General features: G+C 45.1%; 1 protein-coding gene across 1 annotated transcript in view; it reads left to right on the top strand.

The window, feature by feature from the left end:
* Positions 1–12,514, top strand: part of CCDC40 (coiled-coil domain 40 molecular ruler complex subunit) — a 708,731-nt gene that overhangs the window by 475,959 nt on the left and 220,258 nt on the right. The window contains exon 16 of the mRNA XM_085617438.1: positions 4,316–4,485. Coding sequence (XP_085473564.1) covers positions 4,316–4,485 — 170 coding nt within the window. The remainder of the gene's footprint in view (positions 1–4,315; positions 4,486–12,514) is intronic.

Here is a 12,514-nt window from a genome sequence, read left to right as displayed (position 1 = left end):
TTGTGAAAAAGTGGAAATTATTAAGAAAAAGCATTTGTGAGGGGAGTAGTCAATATTGCACATGGGAGCACAAACAGTGGATTCAATAACTATTGATATAGAGTGAATCAAATCAACATTAAAGGAGTAATTTAGCATTTGAGCCATGTTTTTTTAGTTGAAACCAAAAAGACATTAGCCGGTATTTAATGAATCATAATATATGTTTGTTGGCAATGGCCCTTCTTGCAGGGTTATCCCTAAAATGTTTTGCTTCTTCCTCCTTTGTTTTTCCTGACCTGTGGTTGTTGGCTATAGAACTCTTGGCATTTTACCTCTGCTGATCAGTGCTAAAGTGCATATGCTCTCTATGTAAATTGTTATTGTGATTGGTTATCCATGATTGGCATATTTGTTTTACCAGTAGGTCCCTAGTAAAGTGCACTGAGTGTGCCAGGGGTGGTAATTCAAATGCTACTAGTAGGCTTGCAGCACTGATCCTGCCACCGTAGTGCCTGTGCGCAGTTTGTTAACTGCCATGTCGACCTGTCCCGTGCACCCACTGGCCTGGCCTTACCCTTTCCTTTTCTTACACATTGGACGCCCCTATGGTAGGCCCAAGGTACCACCCTTGACAGGGTGCAGTGTATGTGAAAGGTAGGACATGTACTAGTGTGGGTAACATGTCCTGATAGCGAAATACTGCCAATTTCATTTTTCGCTATTGAAAGGCTATCTTGCCCATAGGACAGAATGGGGAATGCTGTGTAACATGTTTACCTGCATATCTTCCCGTAGGAGCAAGATGGAAATTTGGAATCTGGTATACCTGAACTCATAATTTAATAACTCTGGGAGAGGAGTTGGCCTAACGGCTAGGGCGCTCGACCTCGGACCTGGGGAACTGGGTTCGAGTCTCGGTAATGACGCTGAACATCCTGGGATTCTGGGCAAATCACTTAATCTCCCTGTGCCTAACAAAAAACGAATGTGTGTCCTCATGTCACGTAACTGGTGCTATGTAAAGCGCCCTGATACCCGATTGGATTGAGGTCAAGTTTGCGCTATATAAAACTCTGAGAAAAAAAACCCCACATCTTTTAGGGTGGTTGGTTTTTAGGTCTCGCCTAGCAGTGCGCATGCGCTGCAAGACTTATTGTAAGGGGCTTTCAAAAGCTCACCACATGCGGGTAACCGCAAGCAATAGGCCACACACACACGAGCGTGGCCTATTGCTTGCGGTTACCCGCATGGGCGCTATATGTTTTGAATTATCGTGCTCAGACACGGGCCCGATAATTCAAAACATATGGCCTGTTGCTCGCTCTCGCACGCACCACTCACGGGACGCTGCATTCCATGTTAATGTTATATTGTGGCTTCTCGCAAAACTTTCTAGTCCTTCGTATCTCCGGAAATGCAGAAATCGGGCAAATGAGTCTTAGTCGTGTAATAGTAACCAAATGTTTAGTGCTTATGCCACCTTTAGGCTGTTTCAAACCGCTGACAAGCCAGAGTGGATGGAATGGAGAACCGCTTCAAACACTTGCTTTTAAAAAGTTATCCTTTGATTCTACCCCTGTGCACTACTGGTTTGGATTGTCGATGAATGGGCTGGGGGAGGGGGCTGAGGTGGGGGCAGCAGCTCACGTAGCTGAGATGACCTCGGGTGACCAGCCCTTTCTTGGAATCTCTGTTGCAGATTTTTGGTTTTGGGAGACCAAGCTGCTTGTTCAAAGCCCCCTCTGGGGGAGATGCCTTGAAAGGGGGAGGGGACAAAGTAAGAGCACTGCCGGGTGGGAGGGGCTAACGGGCGTTCAGGAGAGAGGAAGCGGAAAGGAGTGTGGGCAAGGGGACGGGTTGAAGATGTATTCTTATTATGTACATTTCCTGAGCGCACAATGCACTGCGCCGGAGCTCGTACTCTTTGTACCGTTGTAAGGAGCAGGTGATACTCGGACTACGGAAGATTTCAATGCACACAGTGCATAAACCTGCAGAGTTGGCATAATCAAATGAGAGCCTTGTTGCAGTAGGGCATGAATGCGTTGCAATAGATATTTTTTAGTGATCAAACCTCGTTGTAGTACGTTTTGGGATTTGTTGGGGGCATCTTGCAAATACAGCTTACATTAGGACAAATGACTGGCGTTGGTGAGTTCCAGGCAGAGATTTTTTAAAATTTTTAATCCACTCAATTCCATTTATAAACGGTGAAATATAGTTTCTAAATGACAGTACATTCGGTGTATATCAATCGGGTGCGGTCACTTATACACAATCAGTATTGTGCATTTTTCTGGTTGTGTCCTTTCTACACATCTCTATATAATTCCTGTCGATAACTATTACTTTACGGTAATTGATCCAACGTTGCCTACTATTTGGGGGAGGGGAATGTACATTTTGTGGGTTTCTCTGTCCAGTCTGTTAAATCGTAAGTGTATTTTTAGTTTCTCCTCGTGTTTTTGATGTTTATCCGCTATAGCGCGTTCAATTTTCTTTCCTCTTTCAGAGCCACCAAATATGACCTTTAGCTAATATGATACCCAAGATTTTCATCCTGATCTTCATATTATGTGCATTTTTAGCGGGGGAAATCCCTAATATACATTGTTAGGTAGACTTTGTGGGTAATAATGGTCATCTTTTGTGTGTATGCATATAGTACAATATTCCCCCCAAGGTCTCAACCATCCATGGACACACTACCTTCCCATGTAGGAAGGCTGCACTTGTAATGCCACATCGCCAACAAGCTGAAGGTGTGCCCAGATACATTAATGTCGTTTCTGGGTTGCAAGTAAGTTTTATGCAAAAAGTGGAGTTGTATTAATTTGAGACAAGCGTTTGAGGAATTGTATTTGACCTGTTGATAGGTATTCTTCTGTCTGCACTGGTTACGAGTTCAATCATTCTAGGTTGGTAAAGCACAACTAGTCTCCCGTGAAGGTCTCAAGGCGCTGGGGTGGAAGGGGAGGGGAGCGGCTCCTCAGTTGAGTGCTGGGTTCCCCGAAAAGCCAGGTTTTGAGGTACTTCCTGAACTGGAGTTCAGGGCATTCGCTTGCCCATTTCTCACGTGCCAGCCACCTCTTTCATTTATTCAGGCTAATTACAAGATTGGTAGACATTACTTCCGTTCTTGGTGGTTCTTCTGGAAAATTAGCCCAGATTTTTCTGGTTACCTTAGCTAATCATGCATGATGGCAAAATTGCCCCCCCCCCCCACCTGTTTAAAGGAGTCTAGAACTTGGTCATATGTAAGAACTTGCTGATACGGATAAAGGTGTTCTACCGTGTGTCGAACCCCCATCTTGGTAATGTCTTTGAATCATTCCATTATCCACAGCGAAATGACTGGCTTATATTGTGGATGTTTTCAGTATCTCCTTGACCACTCACTCTGTTTTACACCTGGCTGTCTAACCAGATCTGGGAAGGTAGAAGGAATGTGCCTCACTATCTGGCATTAGATGGGTCCCACACAGTAGTGTTATCAGGCATTAGATGGGTCCCACACAGTAGCGTCTTCTCCCAATTGTTTGAATCAAATCAGTGTATTATATGCTGCAATCGCATTGGCCACAGCATAATAAAGGAATAGGTTCTTGACCCCAAGCCCGCCCCTCACCCCCGGGACCTTTTAGTGTATTTAGTTTAATGCTTTTGCGCTCCTTTCCAGACCTGCGACACCATCATTCTGGCCGATGATCAAAATGTCTTCAGGGATAATTACACATTGAATTCTGCAGGATATCTTCAAGGTACAAATAGTATATCTGGTCAGTGGGTTCACAGGACACTCGCATGAGTCCAGAAATAACACAATTTCAAATAATTGAGCAATCTGATCGGTCAAGAGGGCCTCTTTCCCCATTGGCCATCTGGCTCGTATGGTAATAAAATATTACTTTAGGGGGAAAGAAAAACTAGAAATGCACTGAAAAAACTAAGCTCAAACTGAACTAATTTACACCAAATCCGAAAATGCATTCTCTGTCTGGATCAAGATCTAACTTTATGCCAAATTTTGTGTAATTCAGGTTAGCCATTTGGAATGTAGACCTCTGTGGAAATTGCATGGGAAAATTGTATTTTGGGACCACCCACCCCTTCTTACTTGCCCCCAGTTGATAGATCACCCCAAAACTTTCAGGGAAGGAGCTGAGGTGAATCTAATTTTACATGTAATGGCACTTATAAATTCATTGATCCTAGGTAAAAACACATTTCAGGTCTCTCTACTCCCCTTGAGTTTGTATGTGATATTCTTGCATTCACTATTTTCATAATCATTTTTGCACTTTTTTTCATTTCCTGAATTTGCTTCCTGCAGATGAGATCCAGCAGGAGAAGATTGAACAGAAAGACATAGAACATCACATGAAGAACCTGTCCAATGACCTTGTGAAGCTCAACATGCTGCTGAACAAAAACATTAGTGCCAAAGAGCAGCTGGAACAGAATAACCTACTGATGGAGAGCGATTTCATGCGAGCCCTCAGGGTAAGAATGCATTTTGAGTAAGCAAAGCTTCAATTAGAGAATTCTATTTTGCAGTATTGGCTCTTTTGTAGATTCACATGTTTACATTTTTTCCCAATGTTAAACTGGGAACCTTCTGTAGTCAATGATAACATAGCAGTAACCCAATGTAGCTAATAAGATTGAAATAAAATATAGACTACTTGTAGCCAATCTACCCCAGTGGGTGATCTGAACTCCAACCAGTGTGATGGAGGGTTTCAGCAGTCCAGCTCTTCTCAGAGGCACCAACTGTCAGAATTTCTCCAGCATGTCTACAGGAAACAATGAATCCTATGAGCTCTTTTTCTTCAGAAATGTAACTTTTTTGGATGATCTTTCCCAGGGAATTTTCTTTCTATATCCCTATTGGAAACTGGGTTTCTGGTTGGCAGAGGTATGCACCCTGTTCAAGCAGGAACCACAATCCAAGTCAGGGTGAGTCAGATACACACATTAAATTAACCTGTGCTCTCCCTCTGGCAGTGTGTAGAGGTTTTGTGCAGTACTTACCGTAAACAGTAACATAGTGAAGACACCACAAAAAGACTTCACACCAGTTTTTAAAAAATGGTTTCTACTTTTATGAACAAAACAAGACCAAAACTACAAAAATCCAATTAGTATAACTGGAGTTATACATTTTTAAAGAATAAATGAAACTGTATTGCTTAAAGCGGCAACTGGGGACATCTGGTCGTGCTTGACCGGGGTAAATTCAAATGTTCATGCTGTCCACGATGGTACGTGGGTCCGATTACTGGGACCGACCAACCTTGTCCTGCCACAAAGTACCTTATTGCGTCACCGAGGGATCCGAGATGCGAGCAGCAAAAGGGATGATGCTCTGTTGTTGAGCTCCAACTGAAGGTGATGTGTCAGTTCTGAGATGCGCAAAGTCAGGGATGCATCAGAAAAGTAGATGATGCGCTGTGCTGACTGTGAAGCAATGTCCTTAACTCTCACAGTCATCATTGAGGGAGATGCACCGGTTCCGAGCGGCACAACAACATCAATACATGAATTCTGGCAGCTGCAGTACTTTATAGCCACTTGGAATGGCCAAGGACTGGATTGTCACCACTCGGCAGGGCTGGACTTGCAGCAAGCAAAGTCAAGCTGCTGTTGCAGGTGGAAGAAGAAGTCTTTGATGTCTCCGAGACTTTAGAACAGGGGGCAAGCCAATATGAACTTGGACTCACTCTGGGTTCAAAGATGTGGGTCCAGTCCTTCCTCAGCAGGGCAGATAATAACAGGCAGCCGGGTGGCACATCAGAGAAGCAGTTCTTCCAGATCAGCAGCCCAGCAGGGTGGCAGTCCTTCTACAGCAAAGCGGTCCTTCTTCCTGTTCAGTAGTGTACTGAAGTGTTAGGGTCAGAGACCCAGTACTTATATACAATTGAGCCGTTGAAATCGGGGTGACTTCAAAGAGGGGCTTTGAAGTGAACAGAGGTCCTCCCTCCCAGCTCATCTCCAGACTCACTACAGGAGGTTAGCAGTTCTTTGTGTGGGGACAAGATACTGCCTATTCAGGTGCCCTGGATGACCCATCAGGAAGTGGACGGCCCATCAGTCACACCTAAGTTCCCTTTGTGTATGGCTATCTAGAGAGAATGCACAAAGTCCAGCTATCACCCACCCCAGACATGTATTGGAGACAGTCTGCAGGCACACAGGCTTGAGAGCAGAAAAATGCAATCTTTCTAAAAGTTGTATTTTTAAAAGGTTTGCAACAAACTCATCTTTACCAGTAAAAAGGATTTATCACTACCATTCAAATGCTATGAAGCATGACAGAGCACTCCTACTCATTCAGAAAGTGCAGCTCATAAGTGCAATAAGGAATTCCCAATATTAACCTATGAGTGGGGTAGGTCTCACAGTAGTGAAACATGAATTTGGAAGTTTTTCACTACCAAGGCATGTAAAACTTAAAAGTACATGTCCTTCATTTTAAGTATACTGCACCCTGCCCTGTAGACTACGTAGGGCCTACCTTAGAGGTGACTTACATGTAAAAAAGGGGAGTTTAAGGCTTGGCAAGGGGTTTTAAATGCCAAGTCAACATGGCAGTAAAACTGCACACACAGGCTCTGCAGTGACAGACCTGAGACATGTTTAAAGTGTGCTACTTATGTGGGTGGCACAATCAGTGTTGCAGGTCCACTAGTAGCATGTGCAGTGCACTCTACTAGGGACTTATAGGTAAATTAAATATGCCAATTCTGGAAAAGTCAATCAAACCATATTTTAGGGGGAAAGCACTTGCGCTTTAGCACTGGTTAGCAATGGTAAAGTGCCCAGAGCCCTAAGGCCAACAAAAAGAAATCAGCAAAAAGGTGAGGCAAACAGACAAAATGTTTGGGGACGACCACCCTAAGGCTGTCCGGTCTATCAATCTCCAGCTGCAGATGGTCCTTTTGTACTGGGAAGCTGAGCCCTGTGACTTTGGATAACACATATCTCTCAAGCAATGTATAGTGTGTGGAGTGAGGAAGGTCTTCTTAGAAAATCCCCATAATAAATGTATTCAATGTCTCTACTAGTATGGACATGTTGCCAAAGACTGCTTCAATAATGGGCCATTTAGCACAAAGATTCTCAATGACAGAGACCTATTTTGGTCCTTGAGAATAGACACCCAGGGTGAGTATCAGTGAAGACCACCACTCTGCACCCTTTATCATCAAGAGCTACAAAATGCAAGGTAGAGCTAGGCAGTTTCAAGGATCTGGTTACAGGCTTCTCAGCAGAATCTTATGCAACCCCCACTAAAATATGCTCTGCAGTTGCCATGAAGTTGTGGACTTCAGGTTATGCTGGTGCTTCATCAGAGAAATCCACCACTAAGCCTAACTTTGGGGAGAGTTAATCTCCCTGAGTTTCAAAAACACGTTTGCTATTGCATATTCTCCACCTGTGTTTAAAAGCAAGAAGTAATTTTCCGAAGGATCATTGTTGACGTCTATATGAATAGCAAAGACCACTTTAGCACAAAGGCAATCTCCACAGCAATGAATATCCTAAGATGAAGAGGTTCATCCATCGACATACATCCAAGTGAGGTAGCTCACGTTATCGACAGAAGCCTCCCTGTTGATGAAGGCCACACCGTTGCTGTAGTATACTCTGTTGACAAAAATCATGCTGTTGACAAACATCTGTACCTTAAGGCAAAGACTCCGTCGACTACTATCATCAATGAAAGTAACAACTACCCTGAGTTTTGCATTACCTAAAACTCTGATCTCGGTGACAGTACCTCTGTTTTTGCTAGCCTCACCGAAAAGTATTATGTGCGAGCCACTTAAATTATTCCTCCTCATCATGCCGTGATCATGTCAGTCAAGGAAGTGACAATCAGATTTCGTTCTATTTGGATGATGCCATACCGTCTGAAGCTGCCTCTCAAGCAGAAGGTGTCGGGTTTAGGGTCTTTCTTACCAGTCTCGAGGCGTTGGGACGGTTCCCGGCTTCGGTTCTTGTACGTCCTGGTTTGGCCGAGATAGGGGCGACCCCTTCCGGTAGCCATGGTGCTGCCGTCAATGAAATCCTAAGCAGCCAGTGCCCTCCAGAAGGAGTCCCGAGAGGAAAAACCCCAGAGGGAAAAAGCCTCTGATGTTGATGATGAGACTCCAGGAAAGAAGGAGAAGACAAGGAGCCAGAAAACACTGGAAAACCAGGAGCCCAAAAAGGAACCAGGAGAAGACTGGAAGACAAGCTGGAACAGAAGGCGCAAGGGGAATAAAGCACCAACGGAAGGAAGGAATCACCAAAAGAGGAGCTACAACCCACCAACAGGAGCGAAGACACACCAGCAGGAACCAACAGGAGTGAGGACACACCAGCAGAAACAAGGAGTGTTGCAACGCAAGGAAGGAAAGACATACAGGAACAGGAAGTGACATACAGGAACAAGAAGTGACGAAACAGGAAGGAGAGGTGTCACCATCTTGGATAGGGAAAAAAATGAAGTGCAATAAATGGCCCCCAAGGAAGGGGGATCACCAGACGCCCACACCACGTGAATGTAATGTCCCAAGGTGCCTCAGGAAGCAGATGGGCTGCCGTGCAAGTTTGCGGCGTGCCTGAAAACCAAGAGGCATCGCGGGTGCTTTCCGCGACGCCGTTGAAATGACCCCAGTGGGCTGTGATGCTGTACCGAGGCGCCCCCGAAAAGGAGGGCAGGGCACTGCGGGCTGCTCCGCGGGTCACGAGTCAGCCTGCCTCCCAAAGCCCCGGGCTTGCCAGGAAAACGCCGAAAATGAACAGGAGCGTGGACAGAATCAGCATCCTTCTAGGTATTATCACTGAGGGGATAGCCGTTCCAATGGACAAGGAACTGCAAACAGCCCCTAAAAAACCGAGAGTCACAGATAGCTTGGACCTCGTACTCGGGTAACTTGTTGACCAAAATAGGAGGTGGAAGAGAAAAAACCCTCCTATAGGGATCAGAGACATATGGTTTCAACTGAGAGCATGAAAAACAGGATGTATCCTCCAACCACATGGGAGTTGAAGTTGAAAGGACACAGGAATCACCACTTGAGTAACTTTGAATGGACCATAAAAGTGTGGCTTAAATTTACTACGTGATAACTGAAGAGGTAGAAATTTCGAGGACAGCCAGACTTTGTCATTGACTTGGTATAATGGAGATTGGCGGCGATGGACGTCAGCATTGTCCTTCATTTTCTCCTTAGCTTCTTGGAGATGGACATGAACTTTAGATCGTATGGCTCGGAGGTGGCGAATAAAGGAGGCTGCCGCTGGAACAGAGGAGCTGGCTTGCAGAACTGAAGGAAAGGTCAGAGGATGGAAACCATATAAACAATAGAATGGGGTAGTCTTGGATGCACTATGGACCGAGTTGTTGTAGGAGTAGTAGGAGGACCAGTGGCTCTGAGTCGCATTGCAATAACAGCGGGTTATTGCTCTAGCCCTTGATTTAAGCGTTCCGTTTTTCCATTGGTCTGGGGATGGAACCCGGAGGTCAAGGCTACCTCAATATGAAGATGAAGAGCTTTACAAAAATGTTTCCAGAAGTGTGATACATACTGAGGACCCCGATCAGATACAATCACCCATGGCAGGACATGGAGGTGGTATATCTCCTGTATGAAGATGCTTCCGAGTTCTCTTGCAGTAGGTAGGTTTTTAAGGGCAGTGAAATGAGCCATCTTGGTGAAAGAATCTATTGTCACCATTATAACCCGGTTACCAGCAGATGAGGGCAGAGAGGAAATGAAGTCGGTGGATATGGTATGCCATGGAGCCGGTGGAACAGGTAGGGGGTGAAGCAATCCCATGAGTTTAGTATGCAATGTTTTGGCTTGGGCACAGACAGAACAAGATGACACATAGACTTCGGTATCTTTTCTTATCGACGGCCACCAGAAAGAGCGAAGTATCAGTTCTAGGGTAGCCTTGAAACCACCGTGACCTGCCACGGGAGAATCGTGACACATTTGGAGGGCCTATAGCTGCACCTTTTGTGTGGGATGGATTTGTATTCAGAATGAACCTTGTCTAGGAAGGATTGAACCATGCCAACAATCCTTTGCGGCTCGATTATGTTCTGTTGTGGGGACGTAGGTCTTTCTAGATAACGACGAGACAAGGCGTCTTCCAAAGTGCTCTGAGGTCCTGGTATATAGGAGACAACAAAGTCATACTGGCTAAAAAAGCAAGCCCACCGGGCTTGACGGCTATTTTGGCATTGAATTTTACAGAGACATTGGAGGTTTCTATGGTCTGTTCTGATTTCTAAGGGTTCCTTAGTTCCCATTAACAACTGCCTCCATTCACAACTGGCCAGCTTCATGGCAAGTAGTTCCCGTTCTAGAATAGAGTAGTTCCTTTCAGAGTCTGACAGGACATGTGACAGGATTTTCCAGTCTGTCGTCGTCTTGTTGTTGGAGGAGGACAGCACCAACAGCTCTGTCCGACGCGTCTGTCTCCACAAAAAAATTATTTGTTGTGTCAGGGTGTCGTAATATGGGTGCTTGCGTGAAGGCCTTTTTTAGGGACTGGAAGGCCTGTTTGGCGGCTTCGGTCCACTTGAACCCTTGCCGGAGATATTCCTTTTTTAACGTTTGGGATATGTAACTGGTGTGGTGAGCAAAGTTGTCAATGAATTGACGGTAAAAGTTTTCCAGACCTAGGAAACACTGTGTTTCTTTAATGGTCGAAGGTGATGGCCAAACCAAAATAGCCTGTATCTTTTGAGGATCCATGGCTATTCCTGTCTTGTTGATTCGGTAACCCAAATATTCTACCTCGTATTTGTCAAATTCACATTTTTCAGGTTTACAGAAGAGACTATTTTGGCGTAGTCTTTGCAGGACTTGCATTACATGCGTGCAATGTAACCCAGGAGCTTCTGAGTAGATCAATATGTCGTCTAGGTAGATAACCACTATCTGGTTTAGGAGGTCCGAGAACACGTTGTCCATAAATCTTTGAAAGATGGAAGGGGTGTTAGTCAGATCAAAAAGGCTTAACTCGGTATTCGAAATGCCCTAACGGGGTTTGAAATGTGGTTTTCCACTCATCCCCTTTTTTGATTCGAAGCAGATGATAGGCACCCCTAAGATCCAACTTGGTGAACATTTGAGCCCCTCTTACCGACTCCAGTATATCCTTAGTCAAGGGCAACGGATAGCGGTCTTTGATGGTGACTTTATTCAAGCCTCTGAAGTCAATACGTGGTCGGAGATCTTTAGTCTTCTTGGGGACGAAGAAGAGGGGCGCCCCGGCAGGTGATGAGGATCGAACAATAAGGCCACTCTGGAAATTTTTCTCAAGGTATTGTCTGAGAGTCTCTTTCTTGGGTTCAGTGAGAGAATATACTCTTCCGAAGGGTACTGTTGCTCCAGGTTCCAATGGAATGCCACAGTCAAACTCCCTATCAGGAGGTAACGTCGCGTTCATAGGCTTCTGAAAAATGTCAGCGTATGTATGGTAGTGACTTGGTACGCCTTGGACAGAGTTAACGGAGGTACAGACTTCCTTTCTTATCACAGGCATTACCTTAGGAGACCAGTATTCTTCAGTGGGGTAAAAGAATTGTTGACAGAAATGAGATGACAGGGAAATGTTCTGGTCTCCCAGTTGATAAACGGGTTATGTCTGATTAGCCAAGGTATACCTAAGATCATGATGAGGCAAACAGATCAAAAGACAAGTGTTCTTGGTGTTTTCCAAATGTAATTTGTAATAATGGTGTCATGTCTTTGACTGGGCCGGAAATGAGAGGAGTTACGTCCACAGTATGGACTTGTTCCGGGTTCTCTTTAGGGACACAACTAATTTGCCCCTCCTTAGTCCATGCTTCATCCAAGTACATCCTGCTGGCACCACTTTCCAGCAATGCTAGTATCTTCTCTTCTGCTCCATCTGGCAGCCTTACAAGCTTAGGCAGAAGAAAGAGAGAGGTGGAAGTTTCGTTTGAGGTACAGATCGAAGGGATTCCAGACCATCCCATCCTCTCCCTTCTCACAGAGGACGGGATTTGGTGTTTTCCGACTACCTAGGAGGACGAGTGGGACAATTGCGAATCATGTGCCCTGAGGCGCCACAATACAGACACAGTCCTTGTTTTCTTCTGTGTTCACTTTCGGCCTCAGGCAGGGGTCCCTTAGTTAAGCCTATCTGCATAGGCTCTTCTCCTGTGGAAGGCTGTATGTCGGACATGGGGGTTTCTGTTTTACGAATGTTAGGTCGGGTTACTCCGGTATGCTGCTGGAGTCATGACTTTCGTCTCTCCAAATGACGTTCATTGAGACGATGTTCAGCTGTTAATGTTAAGTCCATTAGCTCAGTCATAGTCTCAGCACAAGGAGAATGTACTAACTCATCTTTGATTTTTTCTCGCAGCCCTCTGCGAAAAAGGGTAACCAGTGCTCGTTCCACCCAAGTAGTTTCTGCCGCCAATTGCCTGAAACGTGTGATGTACTGCAAGACGTCCTGACTTCCTTGTTGGATGGATATCACACAAGGCTTCTTCTGC

This window comes from Triturus cristatus, chromosome 7 (genome assembly GCF_964204655.1).
Source record: "Triturus cristatus chromosome 7, aTriCri1.1, whole genome shotgun sequence".
Lineage (NCBI taxonomy): Eukaryota > Metazoa > Chordata > Amphibia > Caudata > Salamandridae > Triturus > Triturus cristatus.
The sequence above is the reverse complement of the archived record's forward strand: the minus strand, read 5'-3'. Positions and strand labels throughout refer to the sequence as shown.